Source organism: Hippichthys cyanospilos, chromosome 7 (genome assembly GCF_059441005.1).
Source record: "Hippichthys cyanospilos isolate Australia breed blue-spotted pipefish chromosome 7, RoL_Hcya_1.0, whole genome shotgun sequence".
NCBI lineage: Eukaryota > Metazoa > Chordata > Actinopteri > Syngnathiformes > Syngnathidae > Hippichthys > Hippichthys cyanospilos.
Window position 1 is genome coordinate 2,942,297 of NC_142375.1, and position 22,704 is coordinate 2,965,000.

Sequence of the window (22,704 nt, forward strand, 5' to 3'; positions counted from 1 at the left end):
CCCAATTAAATGATTTTTTTGACACATTATACACTCGAGACCCAGCCTATTCATTTGTGTGCACTAGTGATGAGAAAATAAAGCTTTGTGAGGAATTTGGGATTTGATTTTATTCCTTTAGATCAGCGGTCACCTACGTGGTGCCCCCAGGCACTGAGTAGCCCCCAAGGATCACATGAGTTGGCCGCAGTCCTGTTCTGCAAATAGTTTACAGGTGATAGAACATTGTGATTTTCTAGGAATTTTACCAAGGATTATGCATATATGACACATACATTACACATTACACTTGATTTTCATATTTACTGCAGCTGTTTCTCAATGATTGTGAGAAACCAATAACATAATCGGGGTCTTCACATAAACCTTTGTATTATTCAGTACGAAAGACATAGCTCTCGGTTTCAAAAAGCTTTCAAATAGCCAATTTTTCTGTTATTTTCAAAGAGTCCTACAAAGATAGCAGTTTAAAAAAATGTAGCCACTAAAGCCAGTCTCACTTACATCCTAAAGTTTTGCAGGCGTATCTATTCATCATGAGCAGCCCAACAAAAAAAGTCTCAACTACCCAAGCCCAAAAACGCACAGGGATTGGGATGCAAAAAAGTCACATGTCGAGCAAATTGGCCTAAGAAGCTTTTTTTAGGAGAGCGTCCACATCCTGAGCATGTCCTGTGCCGTGCGACCACTCATCACCATCAACTTCCCACACGCACACAAATCCTTGTCATCCTCGCCGTCGCACGCGCCAAAACCCGGGTGCTTATGCGGGAGCAGTCCCAGCTTGCGGAGGCACAGGCCCAGGTAGACCTCGGGGAGCGGAAAGAGAAGGACGCGGCGCGAGACCCGCTGGAGGCGCAACGCCAACCGGCCGGACAGCAGGAAGCCACCGGACGCCGCATAGGGCGGATACCCTCCCGTGAAAACGTCGGGTGGGAAAAGGTCCGGCAGAGGCCGGTCAGCGGGCGGCTGCCCGTCCGCGACCACGTCGCCGATAAACAGGAGGCGGCCGCCGCCCGCGGCCTCCAGGAAGTCTAAGACCCGGAGGGTATGGACAAAGGCGTCGTCGCGGGCACCCAGGACGAAGTCCGCTTGCGGGCAATGGTGGCGGAACCACTGTAGGAAGAGCGCCTCCTTCAGGCTCAGATTGAGGGGCGTGTCCCTGAAGTCCCATTGGAGCAGGTCCCCGTAGAGCTCCGCCTCCCGGTTCAGTACGCCTCGCAGGTCCGGGTGGTGGTCCTCGGGCGGCGTCCGGCCCAGCAGGAAGACGGCAGCCACCGTGCGGTTGGCCATGACGCCGGCGCGGCCCCACGTCTGCCGGATGGCCTGCCGCCGCCCGAAATGCGGCACCAGCGACTTGACAGCCAGCAGCAGGAAAGGATCGTCTCCACGGCAGACTTGCCGACCCGGGGCCACCAGTATGCCAGATCTCCTGCAGCGCATGTAGAGCAGGAAGTCTTGGGAGCTGCGAGGCAACACCTGGTAGTCCCGCACCTGTTGTTCACAGTTGAGGGGCCACAACGTGAGAAACGCAAATGCATCACGTCCCGATTTTGCTACCGGCAGAGGGAGTGTTGATGCAGACGGGCCTGGCGTTGCTGACAGTTTGGTGGCGCAAATTTTCAGGGGAATGGGAGGAGGAACTTCAAAGTTGGCGGTGGTCACACCCACCGTAGCGCAGCCTGCCCTGTCGAATCATTCCCTGCGTAGGATTTATGCATCTCCGGTTAAAATAAAAGTGGTTTCTTTAATTCGTATTTTTTCCTCCTTGTGTGAACAGAAAATGCAATCAATAATACACAAATGAAAAGAATACATATTCATTTACTGACAATAATGAACCTTACACAATCGCAAAGTTACCCGAAGTGCTTTAACACATTCCAGTGGAATAAAACGGAGAATAAAAATGCTCTTTTACGAAGCTAAGTCACAAGTATGAATAAATAAATAAATCCGACTTAACGAGTGCCTTATTCCCTTCCCAAGCAGGTGCTAAATAGTTGTTTACTAAATTAAATACTAAACTTCCCTTTTGCCTAAGTTTTGATCTTCGTTCCTACAGCTTAAGTTGGCGTTTCTTCTAAACGTCAGTTATTTACGTCAGTCACTGACAAACGACGACACTTCCCTTTCTTGAATACCTGTACTGTACTTCAAAATAAAGCTCCGGAAATATTATGGTAATAATGTGAAATACAAATCCCATCCGCAAAAACAACAGCAAGATCATTTACAGTTCATAACAACAAGACTGTTTAATCTTATTTTATTTTCCAGATATTACAACAATCTTTGAGGCGGAATGAGTTTGTTAATTGCAAAACTCGACAATCCGTTCCAAGCAGGCTAAAACCGTTGCTAAAACCGGGATTAATCTCATTCCATTTTAGATGATACCAATTTTTGAAGATGTCAGTGGGGCAACTCCATTTGGCTCTCTCACGGTACAGAGCGCTCAGCGGGGGTGTCTACCTTAAAAAACAGGTTTAATGGTGATGTCCTATTGACATAATATGATCCACATGGTCACTTTATTTGTCAAGTAATTACATTTAATGACCTAGTATTCTTAATTGTCAATATTTATGGGTACAACACAAGAACAGAATTTGACAATCTCATTCTATCCATAGAGAACATTTTGATAGGCTGGTTCATCAAATTTCCAAGTGCAACTCTTTTATTAGGAGGGGATTTTAACATTATCTTGGCTAGCAGTATGGATAAATGGCCTCCTGGTCAGACAAATAGACTGGTTCTAATCCAAAAGCATTTATGCAAAGATTCAGCCTTATGGATATCTGGAGGGTTAAATATCCTAATAATACCTCATTCACTTGCAGCAATAAGTCAGGTTCAAATCAGTCGAGGATAGACTTTTGGTTAGTTTCTGAGAACTTTGGACTTTCATAAAGCCTTCCATGCAGTGGGCCATCAGTTTATTTTACAATCTCTAAAAAAGTTTGGTTTTGGTCATTTTTTTTTCTACAGCTAAAACTCTTTCTAAGCATGGTAACAGTGCTATTAAACTGATGGGTGGTGCATCCCCTAGATTTAATTTGTCTAGAGGAGTTAGGCAGAGTGGCCCTACCTCCCCGCATCACTTCCTGTTAGTTGCTCAGTTTCTGGCAGATTACGTTAAATCTAGTCATCTGAAAGGTTTTCCCATTATTCCTAAAGAATTGATCATAACTCAGCTGGCTGAGGACACCACGTTATTCTTGCAAGATGAAAATCAACTTCCTACAGCCTTTCAAACAGTTAAGGAGTTTTCAAAGGCTTCTGGTCTATATTTAAATGTAAAAAAGTGTGAACTCATGGCCATTAAGGAGTGCTCTAAGTCTGCCCTTTATGGTATCCCAATAAAAAAGGAAGTTCTGTATCTAGAAATATTTATCACTAAAGATCATCAAAGGAGACTCCCACTAAGGCTTCTAAGGGACCTCTCACTAAGAGGCACCAAGGCAGAGGATATCATCTGACTGACTTAGGCGGCTTTGGCTCTACATCTCGATAACAAATTAAAAAAGGAGGTTGATAAAATGCTGTTCAGTTTCATATGGAAAAATAGGATACACCACATTAAGAAATCTGTTCTGATCAACTCTTATGATAATGGTGGTCTTCATTTTTGGGATTTTTGCACTCTAAATGACATCTTTAAAATAAATTGGCTAAAACAATTTTTCTGAAACCCAACCTCGATTTGGAATAGTATACCTTTTCATATAATGTCTAAGCTGGGTGGTCTAAACTTTGTTTTGGTTTGTAACTTTAATATTGACATAATTCCTGTAAAAATGGCTGCCTTTCATTGTCAAGCTTTTCTATAATGGTCCCTCATTTACAAACCCAATTTTTCACCTCATGACTATTTTATTTGGAATAACAAGGACATTTTATATAAATACAAAACTCTCTTCATCGCAGGGATGGGCTTCTTTTTTCTCAGGAAGAGTTTCTGGCAGTATACAACATCCCTGTAAAGCCTGGAGATTATGCAAAGGTCCTTGGTGCGATGCCCTCTGGAGTGTGTATGTTATTGAAATCTCAGCCAAAACTTCATGGTCAACATCTGCTCTTGTTATCTCCAGCAGACACTCATATAGGCAAGGCCTGTTTTTGTAATCATTCCGGTAATAACAACAGATCTAGAAGAGATTCATTCCAAAAAGATGTTATTTCATCGCCATATGTGAATTCATTCTGGAGTCGATCGGTGGGTGTTTTGGCATGGAAGAGGATCTGGCTACTACCTAATCGCTATTTGATCACCAATAAAGTCAAAGAAATATCATCCAAACTCCTTCACAGATTCAACCCTGCTAAAAATGGTATCAAAACAAGATTCAAGAAAGACACAGATGTTACTTGTAGTTTGTTCGGAATGCCCAGAAACTGTTGTACATTTATTTTGGCGCTGTCCATTTGTGAACATTTTCTAGCCAAACCTCTGCTCTTTTATGACTGAAAATATTATGAGACTTTTGTTTGGATTGGAAGAATGTTTTATTTGGTTTCTTGGGAGTGTATTGCACAGAAAAGCATTCATATACATATAATTAATCTCATTATTGTTATGGCTAAGTTTCATACTGATAAATGTAAATTTACAGGCAAAAAGCCATGCTATATTGTTTTTAACCTTTTCAGGCTCAAATTACGTTTTTCTCCTTTTTTTTCAAACGCCTAAAAAATGCCTCAAACAATATTAAGTGGAATACCTAGGGGACTCTCATATTATTGTTGCAACTTTACAACGCCTGCCTGAAGGAAAGAGTTTACCCATTATATCTATTCTATTCAGCGCTCCTTGAAACGAAAACCAATTAAAACTATGACTGCTTGCTCTATATTAAACTTTCTTTTTTATCCCCCCCAGCGTTTATAATGTTCTTATTTTATTCTTTTTTTTCTTTCGTTTGGTGCATTTGTGTTCTTTTAATGTAAGGGGGATCATACCAAAAGGAAGGCAGTTTTTCTTTTTAGTGGGTATTGTAATACGGATATAATTTTCTTACAAGAGACTCATCCGTGTGGTGATGATGAAAACTTTTGGAAATCTCAATGGGGGGGTACAATATACTTTTCTCACGGCTAGAGTTGCAGTATTCCTGAATAGATTTCATGGTGATGTACTGGAATCTGATGCTTCAGAGGAGGGACGTTGGATTATCTTATTCTTAAAGGTGGACAATTTTGTGTTCATCATTTGCGATGTTTATGGACCGAACAGAACAGTTTCAGGCAAAGAAATGTTCTCGAAGCTGTCTTTAAAATTGGATGACCTTAGAGGAAAATACAAAGAACCCATTCTTATAATAGGAGGGGATTTCAACCACGCGCCAATTGACGAAATGGATCGGTGGCCTCTTCCATCATCAATAACATTGAGTTTCAAACCTACATTATTTTTAAATGATCACCTCCTACTTTCGGATGCTTGTAAATTCATGAATCCCAATGTCAAAGACTACACGTGGACAAACTCTTGTAGATGCTCTAAGTCAAGAATTGATCTATGGTTGATGTCTTCTCAGGGTTTACAGTTCATTTCAGCTGTTTCTCAATCTTATGCCCCACTATCTGATCATAAAACGATAAGTCTTCGATTGAAGGAAGGGTTCTATGAAAAACAAAATATTAGAGGATATTGGAAACTAAATAACACATTTTTTAAATGATGCAAAATTTAAAGAAAGTGTAGAGTTACTTTTATGAAGGAATGAGTTCAATTCAAACATCGGAATTCTTTCAATTTAAAATTTGAGAAACTGCAATAAAGCATAATAAAGAAATTAAAAAAAACAACAACTAAATACTAGCAAGGAAGATTTGTTGATGAGCCAACTACAGTCACTAACTTCAAAACAAGACTTATCTGATGATGATTTAACAGCACGTAAAAGTCTCAGTGAGGAACTTGACAGAATGTATGTGAGTCTGGCCAAGGGCGCTTTCGTCAGGTCCAGAGCTAAGTGATTAGAAGAGGGGGAGATTAATTCCAGTTATTTTTTTGGTTCAGAAAAAAGAAATAGGAAAAGGAATAATACTATGTCTCTTAATATACCATCAGTTCAGACCCTAATAGTACGTATAGCAAATTATGTTACCTCCTTTTATAGCAATACTGTACATCCAAATTTGATCAAGTGAATTGTGACACCTTTATTGGACATATGCAAAATTTTACTCCCCAGATTTCTGAAGAATTCAAATTGATCTGTGAAGATGAGCTTTTATGTTCAGAAATCACAGATGCTGCGCACTCCATGAAGTTAGGAAAATCACCTGGAAGTGATGGTCTCTCAGTAGAATTTTATTTACGTTTTTGGGATTTGATCAAGGACATGCTCATGTTTAAAGAATGTATAAACAGACAGGAGCTGACAACAACCATGAAGCAGGGTCTGATAACCTTAATATCGAAGACAGATAATCTTTTAATTGACAATTGGAGGCCCGTTTCACTTTTGAACATAGACTATAAAATTTTATCACAAGTTTATGCTAAGCGTTGAAGAAATTGTAAGTGAAAAACAAAATGGCTTCATGGCCAAACGTCACATTACCTCTTGATTAATATTAGATTTACAGTACTTGACTACTCAAATTACATGAATTCAGATGCATTATTTGCGTTTCTTGAAGGAATTCGATTCGATTGAGCATTCTTTTATTATACAAGCCCTAAAAATCTTTGGTTTTGGAGATAATTTTATTAGTAATATTGCCATGTTTTACAAGAACATCAATAGCTTTGTCATTCCCGTGAATGCATAAAGGAGAAAAAAATGACCGAATTGAACGCCAAACAAAAGCTTTCTACAGCTGATTAGGCTTCAATCGTAAGGATAATGTATTCACATTTTTAGTAATGCGAAAGTGACATTTTTGCGAACCATTTAGGGCCAATTTCTTGGAAAACTGCATCATTTTGGGACGCTTCTATAACAGCTAATGACACTGCTGCCATGAACCAGCAATGCAGTTGATTGGGGGGGATGTTGAAGTGGAATCCTATGACGAAATAAAGATCAATTAACTACCGATATTTTTTAATTATTTACTGTTTACTTATTACTTTTATTGTTGTGGTTATGTGGCACTTAATCTCTTAAAAACATAGTGACTGACCAATTTATATTGATGCGAATGATTTTCAAATATGGAATCGGAGTCACATGATCAGCTTGCGAGCTGCGGTCATAAGCCTGCGAGTCCAATTTCATCAAATCATTTACGCATAAATTTGACATTCATGTTGCCAACTACCATCCTTTTGCATTGTGAATTATAAACGGTCATCGTGAACTTTCTCATTAAGGTCGGACAAGTTGAACTTTGCATCACCTGGCTGAGAACTCTGCGGTCCGCTAGGCACGAGTCCCTCGGGCCGCTCGAGTCCAGGCGCCGCTGCTCGTGTTTCCAAAAAGACGCGGCCGAGAGGCTCCCGGAAGGGACCGGGACCGGGACCGGGACCGGGACCGGCCCGGGGTTTGGGCCCAGCTTCCAGCCGAGAGCCGCCAGGATGCAGAAGACCCACGCGGTGAGCAGTAGAAACAGAAGCGCTGTGCGCGGCCGGCACGGGCGGCCCCGAGCCTCCGGCTCAAGCGCGGCGGGAGGATGTTCGGTCGCACCGCTGGGATAGAACGCAACGTTTGGAAACATGGCGGCAGCCCTTCCACAAAAGATGCCCTTCTCCCGCTTCTGATAAGCGTCACACGCTAGCAATTAAGCAGGCCGCCTGACGCCACACCATGCAATTACAACCCGCCCCCCCCCCAAAAAAACATTATATATATATATATATATATATATATATATATATATATTTACACGGGGGTCCACTGTAGTCTGCGAAATCTGTATGAATACAACTTTTTTTTTAAATTTCTTAGCAACAAAATTCTGAAAAAAACATTTAACAGAATTTTTAAAACCCAAAAACAAAGCATCCACAAAAGGACTAAAAATACGTTATGTTGATATTATTATTCAATATATTCAATATGCTTCTGTCAAACTCACAGTATTATCAGTTAACAAAAAAGCAGAAGTCAATGCTGATCTTTTCTGCTTTTGAAATATTTCAAGATTTTTTTGTCCCTGTTTAATCAGGATTTTTTTTTCAACTTTATTCCTCTTGTTTTGGGTTTTTGTTTGTTTTAGAACTACTTCTTGATAATGAAATTCAGAAAAAATATTTTTTATAGATTAAAAAAACAAAGCACCCACAAAATGACTAAAAATACGTTATTTTAAGCTTACTCAATATGCTTCATTAAAACTAAGAGGTAAAACGTTATTGGCAAAATTAATTAGAAATGAAAGGTTTTTATTCCTGTTTTATGAGGGATTTTTTTTTCCAATTTTAAAAATTTGTTTTATTCCTCTCGTTTTGGTATTTTTGTTTGTTTTGGAACTATTTCTTGATAATGAAATTCAGAATTTTTTTTTTTATAGATTTAAAAAAAACCAAACAAAATGACTAAAATAAGTTATTTTAAGCTTACTCAATATGCTTCATTAATACTAAGAGATAAAATGTTGTTGGAAAATTAATTAGAAAAGAAAGGAAGTGGTTTTTTTGCCGGTTTTATCAGGGATTTTTTTTTTCCAAATTTTGTTTTTCCTCCTGTTTTGGGGGATTTTTTTGTGGTTATTTTGGGAAAACATTCTGAACAAAATTCAGAGACAAATATTTTTAATTGATTTAAAAAAAAATTCCCCTCAAAATGATTAAAATTACATTATTTTAAGCTAATTAAATATGTTTAAATAAAACAAAGAGGTATAATGTTGTTGGCGAAGTGAATTACAAACAAAAGGAAAGGTTTTTTTCCTGTTTAATCAGGGATTTTTTTCTTCAATTTTTAAATTTTTTTTTCCTTGTTTTGGGTGAGTTTTGGTTTCTTGACAACATTTCTTGACAAAATTCAGAAAAAAATATTTGGGGGATTTTTGCTTTTGGGGAAATAAATATTTTTCTTTAATGGAATTCTTAAAAAAAAAACAAAGCACCCCCCCAAAAGACTGTTATTTTAAGATAATTTAATACGCTTCAGTCAAATTATGAGGTAAAACGTTGGCAAAATGAATCAAAAAGTGTCTCGGCGAACACCCTTTTTTTGGACAGCTGTCAGTGAGCGCAAGCCGAGCACGTTAATCACGCAGCTGCGCGTAATCAAGGTAAATAAATGGACCAATTACGTAGCCGTGACTAGAACGGCGTCAGCAATAGACACCATCGTGCCGCAAGGTGATTTTAGGCGCAGACAGTCAAACGCATACTGTGTATTTTGATTATGTAATATTGTGTATCTGGTAAGGAAAAATAAAAGGAAAAACAAAGAGTCTGGTCATTGAGTGGAACCCAGTTAGAAGCTCAGCTTTGGTACTACCCCTTCAAGTGTGGGAGAAGCACAGCAAAAAAGTTAAAACACTTGACAACAAGGAAAGAATTGAAGGAAAGAAAAAGTTTTCTTTTTTAATTTGTATTTTTTTCTCCTGTTTTGGGGTTTTTTGTTTGGGAAAAAAATTTTAACAAAAAAAAAAGATTAAAAAAATACACCTCAAATGACGAAATACATTAGTTTAAGATCATTTACAATGCTTCTGTAAAAGAGGTAAAACGTTGAACGTGAATTACAAACAAAAGCACCACAAAAATGACTAAAATAATTTATTTTGAGCTTATTAAATATGATTGATTAAAACGAAGTAAAATGTTGTTGGTGAAATGAATTAGAAATGAAAGTTTATATTCCTAGTAAAACTTTTTTTCACCTTTTTTTACCTCCGGATTTTGGTGTTTTTTTCTGTTTCTTTTGAAACTATTTCTTAATGAAAAAATTCAGAAAAAAAGTATTTTCAATAGATTAAAAAAAAAAAAATACCACCCCCAAAATCAATTATAAACGAAAGAGGATTTTTTTTTTGCTGTTTCAGGGATTTTTTTCCCTCCTGTTGAGGGGATTTTTTGTTTTAGAAACATTTCTAAAATATGTTATAGTTATTTTGTTATTATTGTTACCAAGAGGTAAAACGTTGTTGGCGAAATAAATAATGAAAATGTACAAAAAAACAAAAAAAAAAAAAAAGCTTTTTCCATTCATACAATCAAAACTCATGTCGTCATTCTGCTAAAATGTTTTGGTTTCATCAGAGACGACCATGACAGTGATATTTATAGTGACTGTTATTAAAAACAAGCAAAATCATGAACGATAGCAACCTTGTTGCAAAAACATGAGCCCAACCGAGCCTAGCGGTTCTGGGTCAGAATCTCGGCTTGTAAAATTGTCTGCTGTTACAAATGGAAATGACAGTACAAATGGAAATGACAGGCGATTGGTCTTTGTCCATTCCTGAGGAAAACGCCAGTTAAGGGTCCCGGGCGACTAATCAGAAACCGAAAAGGCAGATCGGTCGCATTTAATCAAGTGACGCCATTTGTGGATCCCATTGGTGGTAGCCAAGATCACCCGCAGGGGGCGCTTACGACAAAGCGTCACCTTGAAATCCGGTGGCCACGTTGGATTTCAACACGTGCGGGCGCCAACTTGGATCCGGGCGGGAGAAACAAAAGTTAGCCCGGCAGGTGGCGGGTCACGAGTGCTGAACGGCGGCGTCAATTGCAGCCTGGATGTCGGCCATCTTGTTCAGCATGCACTGCATGCCGCGCTCATCCATCTCCACGCACGCAAAGTCTGACTCCTGCAAGGGCGGCAAAAATAAATAAATAAACCAAAAAGCAAAGTAAGGCCCGGCATGTTTGAGATTGGGTCAAATTTGGATGTTATTTTAAAGTTTTATAAACATATACCATCATTTTACTGGTGCGGCCCACTTGGGAAGAGATTTTGCGCCACGCGGCCTGTGAACTGAAACAAGTTTGATATCCCTGATGTAAAATATGAGCTCACCAAATAACGACAAACGGGAGTCCTCAACTTGCTTGCTACCGCCTCAAAATGTACAAAAATGTATGCAAACTACTTTAACTGGATCATATAACTGAATTTCAAATCCTATTCATTTCGATACACAATAAGAATTAGATAAAAATGAGTACGTATCTTTACATATGCTAACGCATACCAAAGGGAAATACCTGGCACAAAGAAAAATGCTAACGAGCTAAAAGCATACAAGACAGCTGTTGGTGATTTTGACCACTGGACTGGTTATTTGGATTGACCACCATCAATGGGCTCCTGTAAGAGAGCACATCAATCTTCAAGTAGAACACTACATTTATTTTGGCTCAGCGATGCACATGTCCTTGAGTATTGTCAGGTGTTATCAAGTCACATGGATCATGTGTCGCGTAGTATCAGAAGAATAACAAATTAACAGTCTTAAAGCCAATAACTATCATATAGCCGCTTACCGAACGTTATGTAAACAAACTGTATTTTAGCCTACATTAGCCAGTTAGCAAATACTAACAACAACAACTACTACTTGCAGTACAACATCAACACAAAACAAACATATTGTAATGACCCGGCTGTGAATAAGAATGCACACAATCAATCGTCAGCTCCAACACTTTTATTTTCAACCATTAAAATACGGTAACGAACCCCTAGAACAAGCTGCTGTTGGCCACAACACACACCAACTCTAACGAACTTGAAAACAAGCCGGTTCACCTTTTCGTCCTCGTCCCTTGTCCCGCCTACCTCACGTGACCTCCCACACAACAGTGACTCCTCCCCATCAATTCGCAACAGAACAAGAATACATGGACATTACAATATAAACGGTATAAACACTCATTGCTTACTAACCACGGGCAGTAACTGCGAAGGAAATCATATATTAGGTTGTTCTCATTATGTGCCTATTTCTAGTCTAGAGTAGTGTGCATTGCTACCCATGTGTGCAGTCCTAGTTCATCTCGCCCCAGTCCTTAGATAAAGCTGTTGACGCAGGAAAGTTTGAGCTGGGACCTTGGCCCAGCTGTTGGTGGCGCCCGACTGGCTCTTTTTGCTATGTCTTGTAATGTGCAATGCTTTGCTGAATGAATAAAAACCAGGCAGGGGAACTTGGGCGTTGAATTAGCGTTGGCGAACCCACGACTTCATTTGTCCAAGCTTTTTCCCTATCCATGGTATAGAAAAGTCAATCTTGGCTGGTCTGAGTTACTCTTTTTGCTGCTTAGCAGCTAGGCTTGTCCTAGCCTTCTTTTAGAGATTTCTCTGACATTAGCGTTTATTATCAACATAAATGTTAATAAACTGAAATATGCACATACATTTTTTTTTTACCTTTATTTAACAAACAATAATATGCACTTACAATGTCATTCACTACGTCACCATAACTAGCCGAATGACGCACAGAAGAACAGGAAAAGGAAATGCCGCGGGACCCGTCAAATTAAAAGCATAAATTTCAAAATAAGATAACGGGACGTCACAAACTATAACGGTAGAAGAATTCTTCACAACAGCCTTATATAATATGCTGACATTAACTAGCATGTTGTCCACATTCACAAGCTGTTGGGTCAACGAACAAACCAATTTTGGACATGGTATCATAAATGACAACATTCTTACAAAGAAAGTAACGTCAACTGAAGCCACACCGTCTTTCCTCACTACACAATTTAATATCAACAGCAGCCAGAGGCGGCACCAAAAAGCACAGATCAAGCCAAACAAGGCACACATGAATAATGATCTGTTAAGGGATAAACTAAATCAGCTCAAAAACACCATTACTTTGGGCGCCACCCTGTACCAGTTGATCCATGGACCGGCACTGGGCGGCGGCAGTCTAGTATAGCAGACAGCCGCATGCAGCTACCGTAATTCCCCAAAGATAAGATGCGTTTGTTTTCCCCAAGATGAAGGTCAAAAGTATGAGCGCGTCCTAGTAACTTCAAAATATGACTTTTTTTTTTTGTTTTTTAATCCATCAGCCACATAAAGCGAGTTTTGACACACAGATGCGCATTTTTACATCGATCGTATTCTTACATTAGCGTAACCGGCAGATGTCAGTTGGCTATTAGCAGGTGAGCTACTTCTGTATAGAGCACAGGTCAAACTACAGTATGCTTTCTACGCTTCTTTCTTAAACACACCTGTTTCAAATGATTAGGACAATTTTCAAGCTCCTGAATAAGCTAATTGTTTGAAACAGGTGTGTTGAGGTGGGAGAAATTGAAAATATGCAGGATACCGGCCCCCAAGGACTGGAGTTTGACATCTATAATAATACGTACGTGTGCTTCTGAGGGGTCTTTAATAGAACATCAGTGTGAAACGCACGGAGCGCCACTGATATATACGTACAGCACATATATATAAAACATTCTTACGGTAATTATCTCTTGTCTCTGGTCCCTCTAGCACTTCTATCACACGTTTGCAGCTTTGCGTATGAGCGCCGTGATTTCTTATGAAAAAGGAGTTATTCTGGTGGCTACATTTCCAAACTGGAAAGAGGCTTGATGTGATGATGCTAAATGTAGTTGTATTGTGAAAGGCTCAACAGAAAGGGCAAGGGTTAGGGTTAGGGTTATGAGTGTAATAGCTTGGAGCCACCAAAGAAATGCGCTGCACTTGCTCGCTTCAATAGTGCATTCATGCTGATATGTCATAATTTAGCCAGCACTTTGGTGGACCTCTCATGGCGGCCATTGCATCATCTCTGGGCCCGCCCACTTTGGTACTGGCCAGAGTTTGTCTTTTTACCTTGAGGAAGAGCCATCAAGCTCCCTAACATGCATTTGGCCACTTGCACATTTCCGACAGACAAACCTTCAAACAAATACATGAAAAGTTGATTCGTGTCAAGATTAATGTCAAAGTAGCATGTGTTGAGTCTGATTTGAACATGCCTAAAGACCTGGAAAAAAAACAAAAGTTGCTTTTCCATGATGGTGGGCCTTTAACACTTTCAATGCCATGGATTCTTGTCTTTTAAAATACATACATTGTGTGCTTTTTGTTTTTTTATAACGAAAGGGTAGCTGACACCCTTGACTTCAGCTTATTTTAAATATAAGCCAATTGAGCACTGTCGTGATGAATTGTGACCATTGGATAGCAGTGTTGACATACATACTACACATACATTACATACTTGTAATTCCAATTAAGGAATGGAAATCAATCTTTTATCTGATACCACTTTTGTCTACATAGACATCGCACAAAATATTCAGTCGGCTTTGAAAGATGAGTAAAAATGCTAAAAATCGGCTGGCACTTGAGGGGTTGCCTTGGTCAAAGCGAGGTCAATAGGCTCACCTGTTTGCCGGCGCCGAGCTCCAACTCCAGCAGAGCCACGGGCCCGCTGGGGGCCGGTGGACCCCCGCGCCTCCCTGCCGCCGTCTGGATGTCCACCCGCCAGGACAGGCCCCTCAGGGCGGGCTCCCAGCGGCAGCGTGCCAGGAGACTTTGGCCGACGCGCCGGCGCTGGCTCTTCCAGAAGCGGGCCAGAGCGGTGGCCTGCTCGGCCGTGACGCCGCCCGCCCCCTGCTTGCGGCTCTGGGCAGTGAGGAAGGCCTCCAGCTGGGCGTGGTCCATGTCGGCCGCGGCCATCGCCTGAGGACACATAACATTGGTGATGATCTGCAAGTTCCAGGTCAGCTTCAATCACATGACATCATCAATGAGGTCTCTGCTCCCCTCCGCCTCCACCCACCACCAGCTCAAGTTGAGCTGGTTCTGGTTGAGATCGGCGCTGGTCTCTTATATCCAGAAGCAGAACTCGGGGCGTGAGTAGCGCCCCACGGAAATCTAATTAAAGTGATGGCTGTAGCAAACGTGATAGATCCAATTTATTACAAAATAAATCTAGGTACGCGATTTTTAACAGAACGATGAAACCTCTTTCACCTCCTAAGAGCCTGCGTGTTTTCTGGTTGAGTCTCACAAACAGATGCTGAAGATGGGGCGGGAGTAGATTACACTCCTACCCTCATTGGTCGATAGTCGCGTTGGGAGCCAATCACGTGACATATAGAAGCGCCAATCTCCCTCCTGAAATCAGTTTGAGTGTCCTATAAGGTATGCGATTATCTCCTGGCGCGACCAATGACCAATGAGGGCAGGAGTTGTAATCTACTCCCGCCCAAACTTCCGCTTGTTATGTCGACGAAGGCAAAAAGCTCATTGTCAATCAAAAAACACGCAGGCTCTGGGACGAGGAAAGCGGCTTCACCGTGTCATTGGAAATTTCTTACCTAGATTTCTTTTGTATTAAATTGGAATTTCAAGTGTAAACTGTGACTTTGACTCATGTTTTCTATAGTGTTCACTTTAATCAGACTTCCTGGCGCAGGCTAATATGACAGACACAGCTCTCCGTGAGAACACAGCCACTTCAACTTACATTTACTGTACAAAGTTTAATAATTTAAGATGTAAGTAAATATCTGTACTGCAGTAGTTGAATGTCAAAAGACTTTGTGGCAAGTGCGTTGAGTGCATTTATAGTTACCTCGCCTGTCTGGCATCCGAGAAACCTTTATAGCGGGTCCATCGGCAACATAACTTTTTATTGTTTTTTTTGTTTGTTTGTTTTTTTAATAAAGAAATCCGCAATGCACTGAGGGCGTGATAGGCGAGGCGCGAGATAGCGAGGGATCGCTCAAATGCATTGTAACGCGCGATACTGTCATTTGTACTGTGTAAAATATTACGGTATTTTTGTGTGGAATGCCTTACACTACTGCGTTACAGCAAATAGTCAAACATTACAGTAATTACATTACTTTTGTAATGCATTACTCGCAACACTGTTGAGAGCACACAATGTCTTCATTGTCATTAAAATAATAACACGCCCAAGTCGCAACTCTGTGACTCATGACATCATCAACGATGGCCGACTAAGAAGTCTTCTTATTACGTCAGTCGCATGCGTTACGATTAGGCAACGCAAATTATCTTCATCAATGACATTATCACGACTCACCTAAGTGTATTTGCTAACACGAGAACACTTAATAGAGACCGTCTCCACGTATGCAAGCAAGAGCAGGAGTCACGTGACAGCCTAACTCCTTGGAGCGTTTCTGACCTTAAGGAGCGCCTTCATTTTGTCGTAGAGAGCCTTAAAGTGTTGCTCCGTTTCCTCGGGGTAAAGTTGACTTTTCAACAGCTCCTCCGTCACCTCGCTGTTGTCGTAAAAGATTTGCTGCGCGAGGCCGCTAAGCAGCGTGCCCAGGGGGTTTCTGTGAGCTTCCACCTCTGCCATCTTGGCACTTTCGTCGTAGCTCAGGAATCGCGGGACGATGACGTTGATCGCGCGGCGTTGTGGGTCTTGGAGTTTATCTTCTGCCTATTTCTCGTCAGTCATACGCTGAACAAAATAGACGCTTGGACATACTTATGCTCGCTGTATTTACGGGAAAAAATATGGCTGTGTATACGGTGACTGAAAAGTAACGTATTTTTGAATGTTAATAATTCATTCATGTTGTCATAATTTCTCTGCTACTGTGTATATTCAATTATGTATGGCAAATATTGTACATCCATATTCATGGCCTGCCGGCATTTTTTCAAGTGTGTAGAAAGGCGGAAATGCTGCGTCGTAGTGGATTGAGAGGTTGGATTCGTCTTAATATTGTTCTGAAATATGTAATTTGAGAACAAATGAGAACAATTGTAGTTGCAATTTTTCATCAATTTCAAGCAATTTAAGTAAACATGTTTTGGGGGACTTTTCGTTTTGTTTTGATTTTGTGTTTGTTTGTTTGTTTTTTTTACTTCATGTATCTTAATTTGATTGACTTAGCTTTTCAAAAATATATTTACAGCGAACCCCAGCTTTCCACCAGCACCTTGGCCCCAGCCTTTTTCCCTCTGTGCTGTCCCACTTCCTGTTGGTCTCCCTTGTACTGCTCCACCTTCTGTTTGTCTGCCCTGTGCTGCCCAATTTCCTGTTTGCTCCCCTCATAATGCCCCCCCACCCCATGCCCCCACCCATGTGCTGCCCAACTTCCAGTTTTCCCCCCTCGTACCATTAGCGCATTTGTGTTAACGCAGAAAGGCGTTCGAGAGAGGGAAAACACAAACGCAAAGAACTTCATCTACCAGCGTGGCCAACTTCTGATCGATTGCAATGACCAACAGCGCCGCCGCCAGGTGCCTATGCATCGTACACATCTGCGCACTCAATACACTCACTCAATACACATAATGCCGTGACTCTGTGGATTTTGAGTGACAGGCAGTGGCCAAAGTGACTCAATAGCGGCTGAACAAGATCGAGCATTAACAGACAGTCTTCAGGCTCCGAGGTGGGCTCTTCTGTCTCTGTGGTTGAAGTCCCTGAGGTGGTTAAAAACTTGGTGGCAGGGCCCTGGGGGTTGACACGCCTCTGCTACATCGCATGGACATCGGCGACAGTGCCCCTGGATTGGCAGACTGCGGCCGTGGTCCCCCTTTATAACGCCCTGATACGGGCTGTTTGATCCCTGTACTACCAATGTCAGAGTTTGGCGCGCATTTCCGGCAGCAAGACGAATGTGTTTCCAGTGAGGGTTGGAATCTGCCAAGGCAGCCCTTTGTCACTGATTCTGTTCAGTACTTTTATGGACAGAATTTCTAGGCGCAGCCGAAGCGATGAGGGGGTCCAGTTTGGGAGCCTCACCATTTCATGTCTGCTATTTGCGGATGCTGTGCTGCTGTATATGTTATATTTTTGGTTTTATTCTATAGTTCAGTATTGAATTGTAAAATAAATAAATAAAGCTGACTACACGAATTTCACTTTGCGCGTGTTAACCCCTCGATAAACAATGGATCACTGTAGTTACTCCACATATTGCAAAAATATTTCAGAATTTTACAGACTGAATTGTTCATTGTTTTTATTTTCTAATGGTAGTCCAAATAGATTATGGTTGCAGCAACTACCTTAGTGTGAAGATTACCAATGAATAAATAAAACTATTCAAACAATGAGTTACAATTCATAATAGGGGACACAAAATTAAGTCAGATGATTTGTTTTTCTCAGAGTGAAAAAAAATAACCAAGTGCGCATCAAAGTGCCTGAAAACAAAAAGATACATTTTAATCTTTTTGTTTATTACCTATTATTGATGATTATATAGCAGAAAATCTGTAAAGTGAAAGTTTATTTTTCAAAAATTTTGGAGACCAAATGTCCTCCAATTCTGGAATGACCCATCGGCATTGTTCAAAAACATTACAGTTCGAACAAAATTAAATGGACTTTATGTACTGGTCCAATATAAGGCATCACTAAAGTTTTCCTGTGAAAATATTTGCGCAAATTGAAACAAACAAACAAACAAAAAAAATCAAACCAAACTGCACTAGGCTTTGTAAATGCTTTAATGTGCTTCAGTACTGTTAGCTTAGCTTTTAGCAAGCAGAAGCGGTCAATGGTATACACAAACTGAGGATTTGACATCGCTGCTTGTCATCAACCTCGGCCATGACCATGACTTGATTGACCCCGCTCACTGGATGCCCCGCCCTGCTTTGGACGTGCTCTGCTCCATCCAGCGTAAGGCCCGCCCCCCTTCCTGCCCCCATGGCCCAGCTCCTGCCGCCCGGTCGGCGGAGCGAAGGCAGGCGCCGGCCCGCGACTCGCAGACGCGTGTGCGTTTGGGCCCACGCCGCAGAGATCACGCGGACCCTGACGCGCACCGAGGCTTCGTTTTCTTCGAGTGCGCAGTCCCCTGGGTCCGTCACGCGAACAGGCTGGCCCTCTGCCCCTCCATTTGGCCACCGGGTTCGAATAACAGCGAGGCGCGACCCGATTGCCGGCGGAACAGCTGACGCACTCCATGACGGGTTGCACGTTCTGCCCTGCGTTGGGACTATCACAGCGGAAGATCTTTTGCAGGCCCCCCGGGCCCAGATGGCTGGCCAGATTACCCAGGGCCTTTTCCAAAGAGGGGACGGGTATGAGCGGTCCGGCGGCGGGCTTGAAGACCTTGGAGAAGACCACCACGTGCTGGGCCCACTCTCGGATGCGCTCCAGCAAGGTGAGGATGTTGAGCGGGTGGCGCTCGCTGGCACAGCGTCTAGTGCACGGCGAAGCGTACACGTAGAACACCAAGAGACCCGACTTGTTCTTTGTCCGGGCCCAGTCATCGAAAACCCGGAGGACCCGGTACTCGGCGTGATCCGCTCGGTTGACTTTCACCTTATCGGGGCATTCCCTGGCCACCTCCTCCCAGGTCATGAACGGGCGCTTGCAGGCTTGCAGAAGGTCCTTCCACGGCACGGGCTCCCCGGGACAAGAGTGCAGCACGTCGGGCCATCTGAGAAGGGTGGCGGCCACCACGTCCTGGCCCGCGTAGACCCGGCACTGCAGGATGTCGTTCAGCACGTTCCTACCCAGGTCGCGCACTCCATTGAGGTCGTAGCCATACGAGGAGCCGCCGGCATGCGGGACGCTGACGGCCAGGCTGAACATAGGCAACTTGCAGCCAGAGGAAACACTCGGGGCGAAACTTGGCGAGGGGAGCAAGGAAAAGCCAAGAGTTAAACGTCTGCATCTCCGAGCGCTCGGGCCCACCCACTTTTCCGGGGAGCCTTTGGTCAAACCCGTACAAAACATGGGGCCGCCAAAGTCCAAACTGTAGATCCCGAGTTGTCATCCCGAGTCGAAAGAATATGCTCTTGTGACACAATTTTACAGCAAACCCCTGTTCCCAAGGGAACTTCAACAACGGACAACAGGTGCCTTTATTGGCAAAGGGCAAAAATTGTAAAGGAAACATGTGGGTAATGACTACTGACACTTGGAGAATACTCTGTGGCTACCAACTGTCTTTCTAAACTGGCAAGCTAACCATCTGCTATTTATCCATCTAGACCAGGGGTCGGCAACCCAAAATGTTGAAAGAGCCATATTGGACCAAAAAAACAAATAACAAATATGTCTGGAACAGCAAAAAATTTTAAAGCCTTATAATGAAGACAACATATACTGTATGTATCTATAATAGCTATACAGTATTAGCCTACTATCAAAATGATCAAGTTAACTACGAATACATAATGAGGCTTCATGATTAAATGTTTATTTTTCCGCAGTGCATCTTGTCAAAAATGACACACCACATGACTACTCGGTTGTGCGATGCCGCCTCAAGTTTAACTTCATTACAATATTAATGAACTATGTTTCATTAGTTTGATGAGATTAAATAAAGCAGATATTTGAAGTTTTTATTTATGAGGATTCGAAAAAACAAAATGGAACGGGCATAAGGTGGCCCTTATCTGGGCAATAGAGTGCAATAAAACGTAGCCTGCATCTATAAAAATAAAACATCAGCCACATACCTGCATAAACGCGCAGTCTGTTCAATATTGATCACATCACACATCACAGGCAATTGAGTAAGCTGGCGCTGAATTAATGTCCTTGATTCGTTGATCGGTGATGGTGTCTGCTATTTTAATCGTTCTTTCCTTCACCGTCTTGGCGGAGAGAGGCGTGCCTTTTTTTTTGTATTATCCCGGTTTTGTTTATGAAGTCTGTAAATAGGTGTTCCGATATGTTGATGAATGACTGCACGTAGTCACCATCTGTGAACGGTTTGCCACGTTTTATTATTGCCCGGGTTGCAACGAAACTTGCAGCAGTCGTGGAGTTTGGAGATGCAATCCACTTCAATCAATTAATCAAATCTAATTGTATAGCCCTAAATCACCGAAGTCTCAAAGGGCTTCACAGATGAAAAGAGGTCATGTGGAGAGCTCTTTCGAAAAAAGAAGTCGTACAGAGACATCTTTTCAGTGTAAGGTACACAACAGCATCCCCTGTAACTTCTTGAATATATTATTGCGCTCCTCTAATTTCTGCAGAAGTAATGCAATTACACTTTTTTCTCTCATTGCCAATTGGGTACTCGGCTGTAAATGTAGAACGCCTTCCATGAAAATGTCGTTCCACATTGCTCTTTTTGTTATTTGACAACTTCTCGCTACAGAGTGAACATTCGGGTAGTACTTCCGCATTGACAATGAATGCAAATAATTCGGTCCAAGAAATTTGGAATCCTTTGTTTTCCTCAGTTATTTTTCTCTTTTCCCCTTTGGGATCCATGGCCCATGGCCGCCGGTTTGTTTACAACGGCCACTTGCCTAGCATCCCGCCCTGCTGATAGAAACTCGTGTCGCAGGCTACGACGTAATTCTCCGTTGACAGAACTGTAGAAATGTAATATTTATTTTCCACATTTTTACAGCATTGGAAAACGTTAAGAATGTTTTTGTCATGTTTGTCCCCCTACACAAACCATATTAAAACGAAAAAAATATTTCTCTCCCCCATCTTTTTCCATTTTCAAACATTTTTGAAAACGCTCCAGGGAGCCACAGGGTGTCCCCGCCTACTGCCCGAAGATGGCTGAGATTGGCACCAGTGCGAGCATAAACAGCGAGCAGGATGCTTTGTGGCTGACATGATAACGGATTCTCACTCTCAAGTCTTAAGCATCGTTGTTCAAGTATGAAATTGTCCTTCACCAGCCGTCAATCTATCTTTCAGGGGTGTCAAAATAATAAACCAAAGAGACTGACAAGCAAGCTGCTTTTTTTTACTGACCTTTGACCTCGCAACCTGCAAGACACAACGGACGAGGTCAAAGAAGGCAGCCAGCGTTCAAGTGCCCCCCCCACACACACACACATGGCGAGACATACTTTTTGAGGATTCCGTCCATCAGCGTAGCCAGTCGGTTCTGATCGATGGCTGCAGTCGTGGTGACCAAAAGCAAGGCCAGTACCAGACGCACCATCGCCCTCTAGGCGCCAAAGTACATATGAAACGTAGATAAAGTAAGACGACAACCACCCCAACTGGAATCATTTTGGAAGAGGAGAAAAAGGATTTCACATTACCCGATAAAGGCCAGCGTCACAGCTGAGTGTCTGCGAGAAAATGTAATTCAAATCAGGAACTTTACCTCATTAGCATATCATTTCCTGTTGAAAAGTTACAGTTTGGAGGGTGGGCTCAACCATTTTAACTTAAAGAAGCTCACTACACCAGGGGTGTCAAATATACGGCCTGCAAAAGGGTTTAATCCAGCCAACAAGATGATTTTGTAAAGTATAAAAAGGTGCAGAATTTTTTCAATAAATGACAACGGTTCATTTGACTAGACCAGGTGTGTTTAACCAGTTTAACCCAGCTGGCGAGATGTTTGTGTGATGTATAGCATATCATTTCCTGTTGAAAAGTTACAGTTTGGAGGGTGGGCTCAACCATTTTAACTTAAAGAAGCTCACTACACCAGGGGTGTCAAATATACGGCCTGCAAAAGGGTTTAATCCAGCCAACAAGATGATTTTGTAAAGTATAAAAAGGTGCAGAATTTTTTCAATAAATGACAACGGTTCATTTGACTAGACCAGGTGTGTTTAACCAGTTTAACCCAGCTGGCGAGATGTTTGTGTGATGTATAAAAATATATATAAAAATGAGATATTTTGCAATAAATGAAAAACTTCAAATAAATCTTGTCATTAACTTTGGGATTTATGAATTCCGTCTAAAAAGGAACCATTAAGTGACACGGAATGGATTCTCTACATTTTTGTGACCAAACCAGATAAGATTACCAGTAATGGTGAGCTCATATTTTTTGTGTACTTTGTATTTTTTGCGTTCTTACCCCCTCCAGTCCACAATAAAAATGTCAAGCATGTTTTTTTGGGTTGTGGGATTGTC

At 41.8% G+C, this 22,704-nt stretch overlaps 3 protein-coding genes across 6 annotated transcripts; all 3 read right to left on the minus strand.

The window, feature by feature from the left end:
* Positions 1 to 92: 92 nt before the first annotated feature.
* On the minus strand, positions 93 to 7,761 carry b3gnt2a (UDP-GlcNAc:betaGal beta-1,3-N-acetylglucosaminyltransferase 2a). The gene is made up of 2 exons (XM_088419697.1): positions 7,357 to 7,761; positions 93 to 1,494 (listed from the first exon to the last, which is right to left on the minus strand). The coding sequence occupies exons 1-2, from the start codon at positions 7,672 to 7,674 to the stop codon at positions 643 to 645; spliced, it is 1,170 nt and encodes a 389-aa protein (XP_088275823.1). The 5' UTR covers positions 7,675 to 7,761; the 3' UTR covers positions 93 to 642.
* Positions 7,762 to 10,186: 2,425 nt separating this feature from the next.
* commd1 (copper metabolism (Murr1) domain containing 1) lies at positions 10,187 to 16,244 on the minus strand. 2 transcript variants are annotated; one of them, XM_088418555.1, is made up of 3 exons: positions 16,054 to 16,244; positions 14,277 to 14,573; positions 10,187 to 10,722 (listed from the first exon to the last, which is right to left on the minus strand). In XM_088418555.1, exons 1-3 carry the CDS (start codon positions 16,228 to 16,230, stop codon positions 10,615 to 10,617), a joined length of 582 nt encoding a protein of 193 aa, XP_088274681.1. In that variant the 5' UTR covers positions 16,231 to 16,244; the 3' UTR covers positions 10,187 to 10,614. The 2 variants fall into 2 exon arrangements, with proteins under 2 accessions (XP_088274681.1, XP_088274682.1); XM_088418556.1 differs by lacking the exon at positions 10,187 to 10,722 and adding an exon at positions 10,741 to 10,889.
* A 2,079-nt stretch (positions 16,245 to 18,323) lies between these two features.
* LOC148420659 (uncharacterized) lies at positions 18,324 to 21,908 on the minus strand. 3 transcript variants are annotated; one of them, XM_088419861.1, is made up of 4 exons: positions 21,873 to 21,908; positions 21,675 to 21,775; positions 21,577 to 21,591; positions 18,324 to 19,471 (listed from the first exon to the last, which is right to left on the minus strand). In XM_088419861.1, exons 2-4 carry the CDS (start codon positions 21,767 to 21,769, stop codon positions 18,433 to 18,435), a joined length of 1,149 nt encoding a protein of 382 aa, XP_088275987.1. In that variant the 5' UTR covers positions 21,770 to 21,775; positions 21,873 to 21,908; the 3' UTR covers positions 18,324 to 18,432. The 3 variants fall into 3 exon arrangements, with proteins under 3 accessions (XP_088275987.1, XP_088275988.1, XP_088275989.1); XM_088419862.1 differs by lacking the exon at positions 21,577 to 21,591; XM_088419863.1 differs by lacking the exons at positions 21,577 to 21,591; positions 21,675 to 21,775; positions 21,873 to 21,908 and adding an exon at positions 20,310 to 21,085.
* Between the last annotated feature and the right edge of the window lie 796 nt (positions 21,909 to 22,704).

Coding starts and splice junctions, on each gene's coding strand:
- commd1 (XM_088418555.1), bottom strand. CDS start 16,230: ATGGCAGAGGTGGAAGCTCACAGAAACCCCCTGGGCACGCTGCTTAGC. Junction 14,574..16,053: donor AAATGAAGGCGCTCCTTAAG/GTCAGAAACGCT, acceptor ATGTGTCCTCAG/GCGATGGCCGCGGCCGACAT. Junction 10,723..14,276: donor AGCTCGGCGCCGGCAAACAG/GTGAGCCTATTG, acceptor CCGCCCTTGCAG/GAGTCAGACTTTGCGTGCGT.
- LOC148420659 (XM_088419861.1), bottom strand. CDS start 21,769: ATGGTGCGTCTGGTACTGGCCTTGCTTTTGGTCACCACGACTGCAGCC.
- b3gnt2a (XM_088419697.1), bottom strand. CDS start 7,674: ATGTTTCCAAACGTTGCGTTCTATCCCAGCGGTGCGACCGAACATCCT. Junction 1,495..7,356: donor ACCGCAGAGTTCTCAGCCAG/GTGATGCAAAGT, acceptor TGTGAACAACAG/GTGCGGGACTACCAGGTGTT.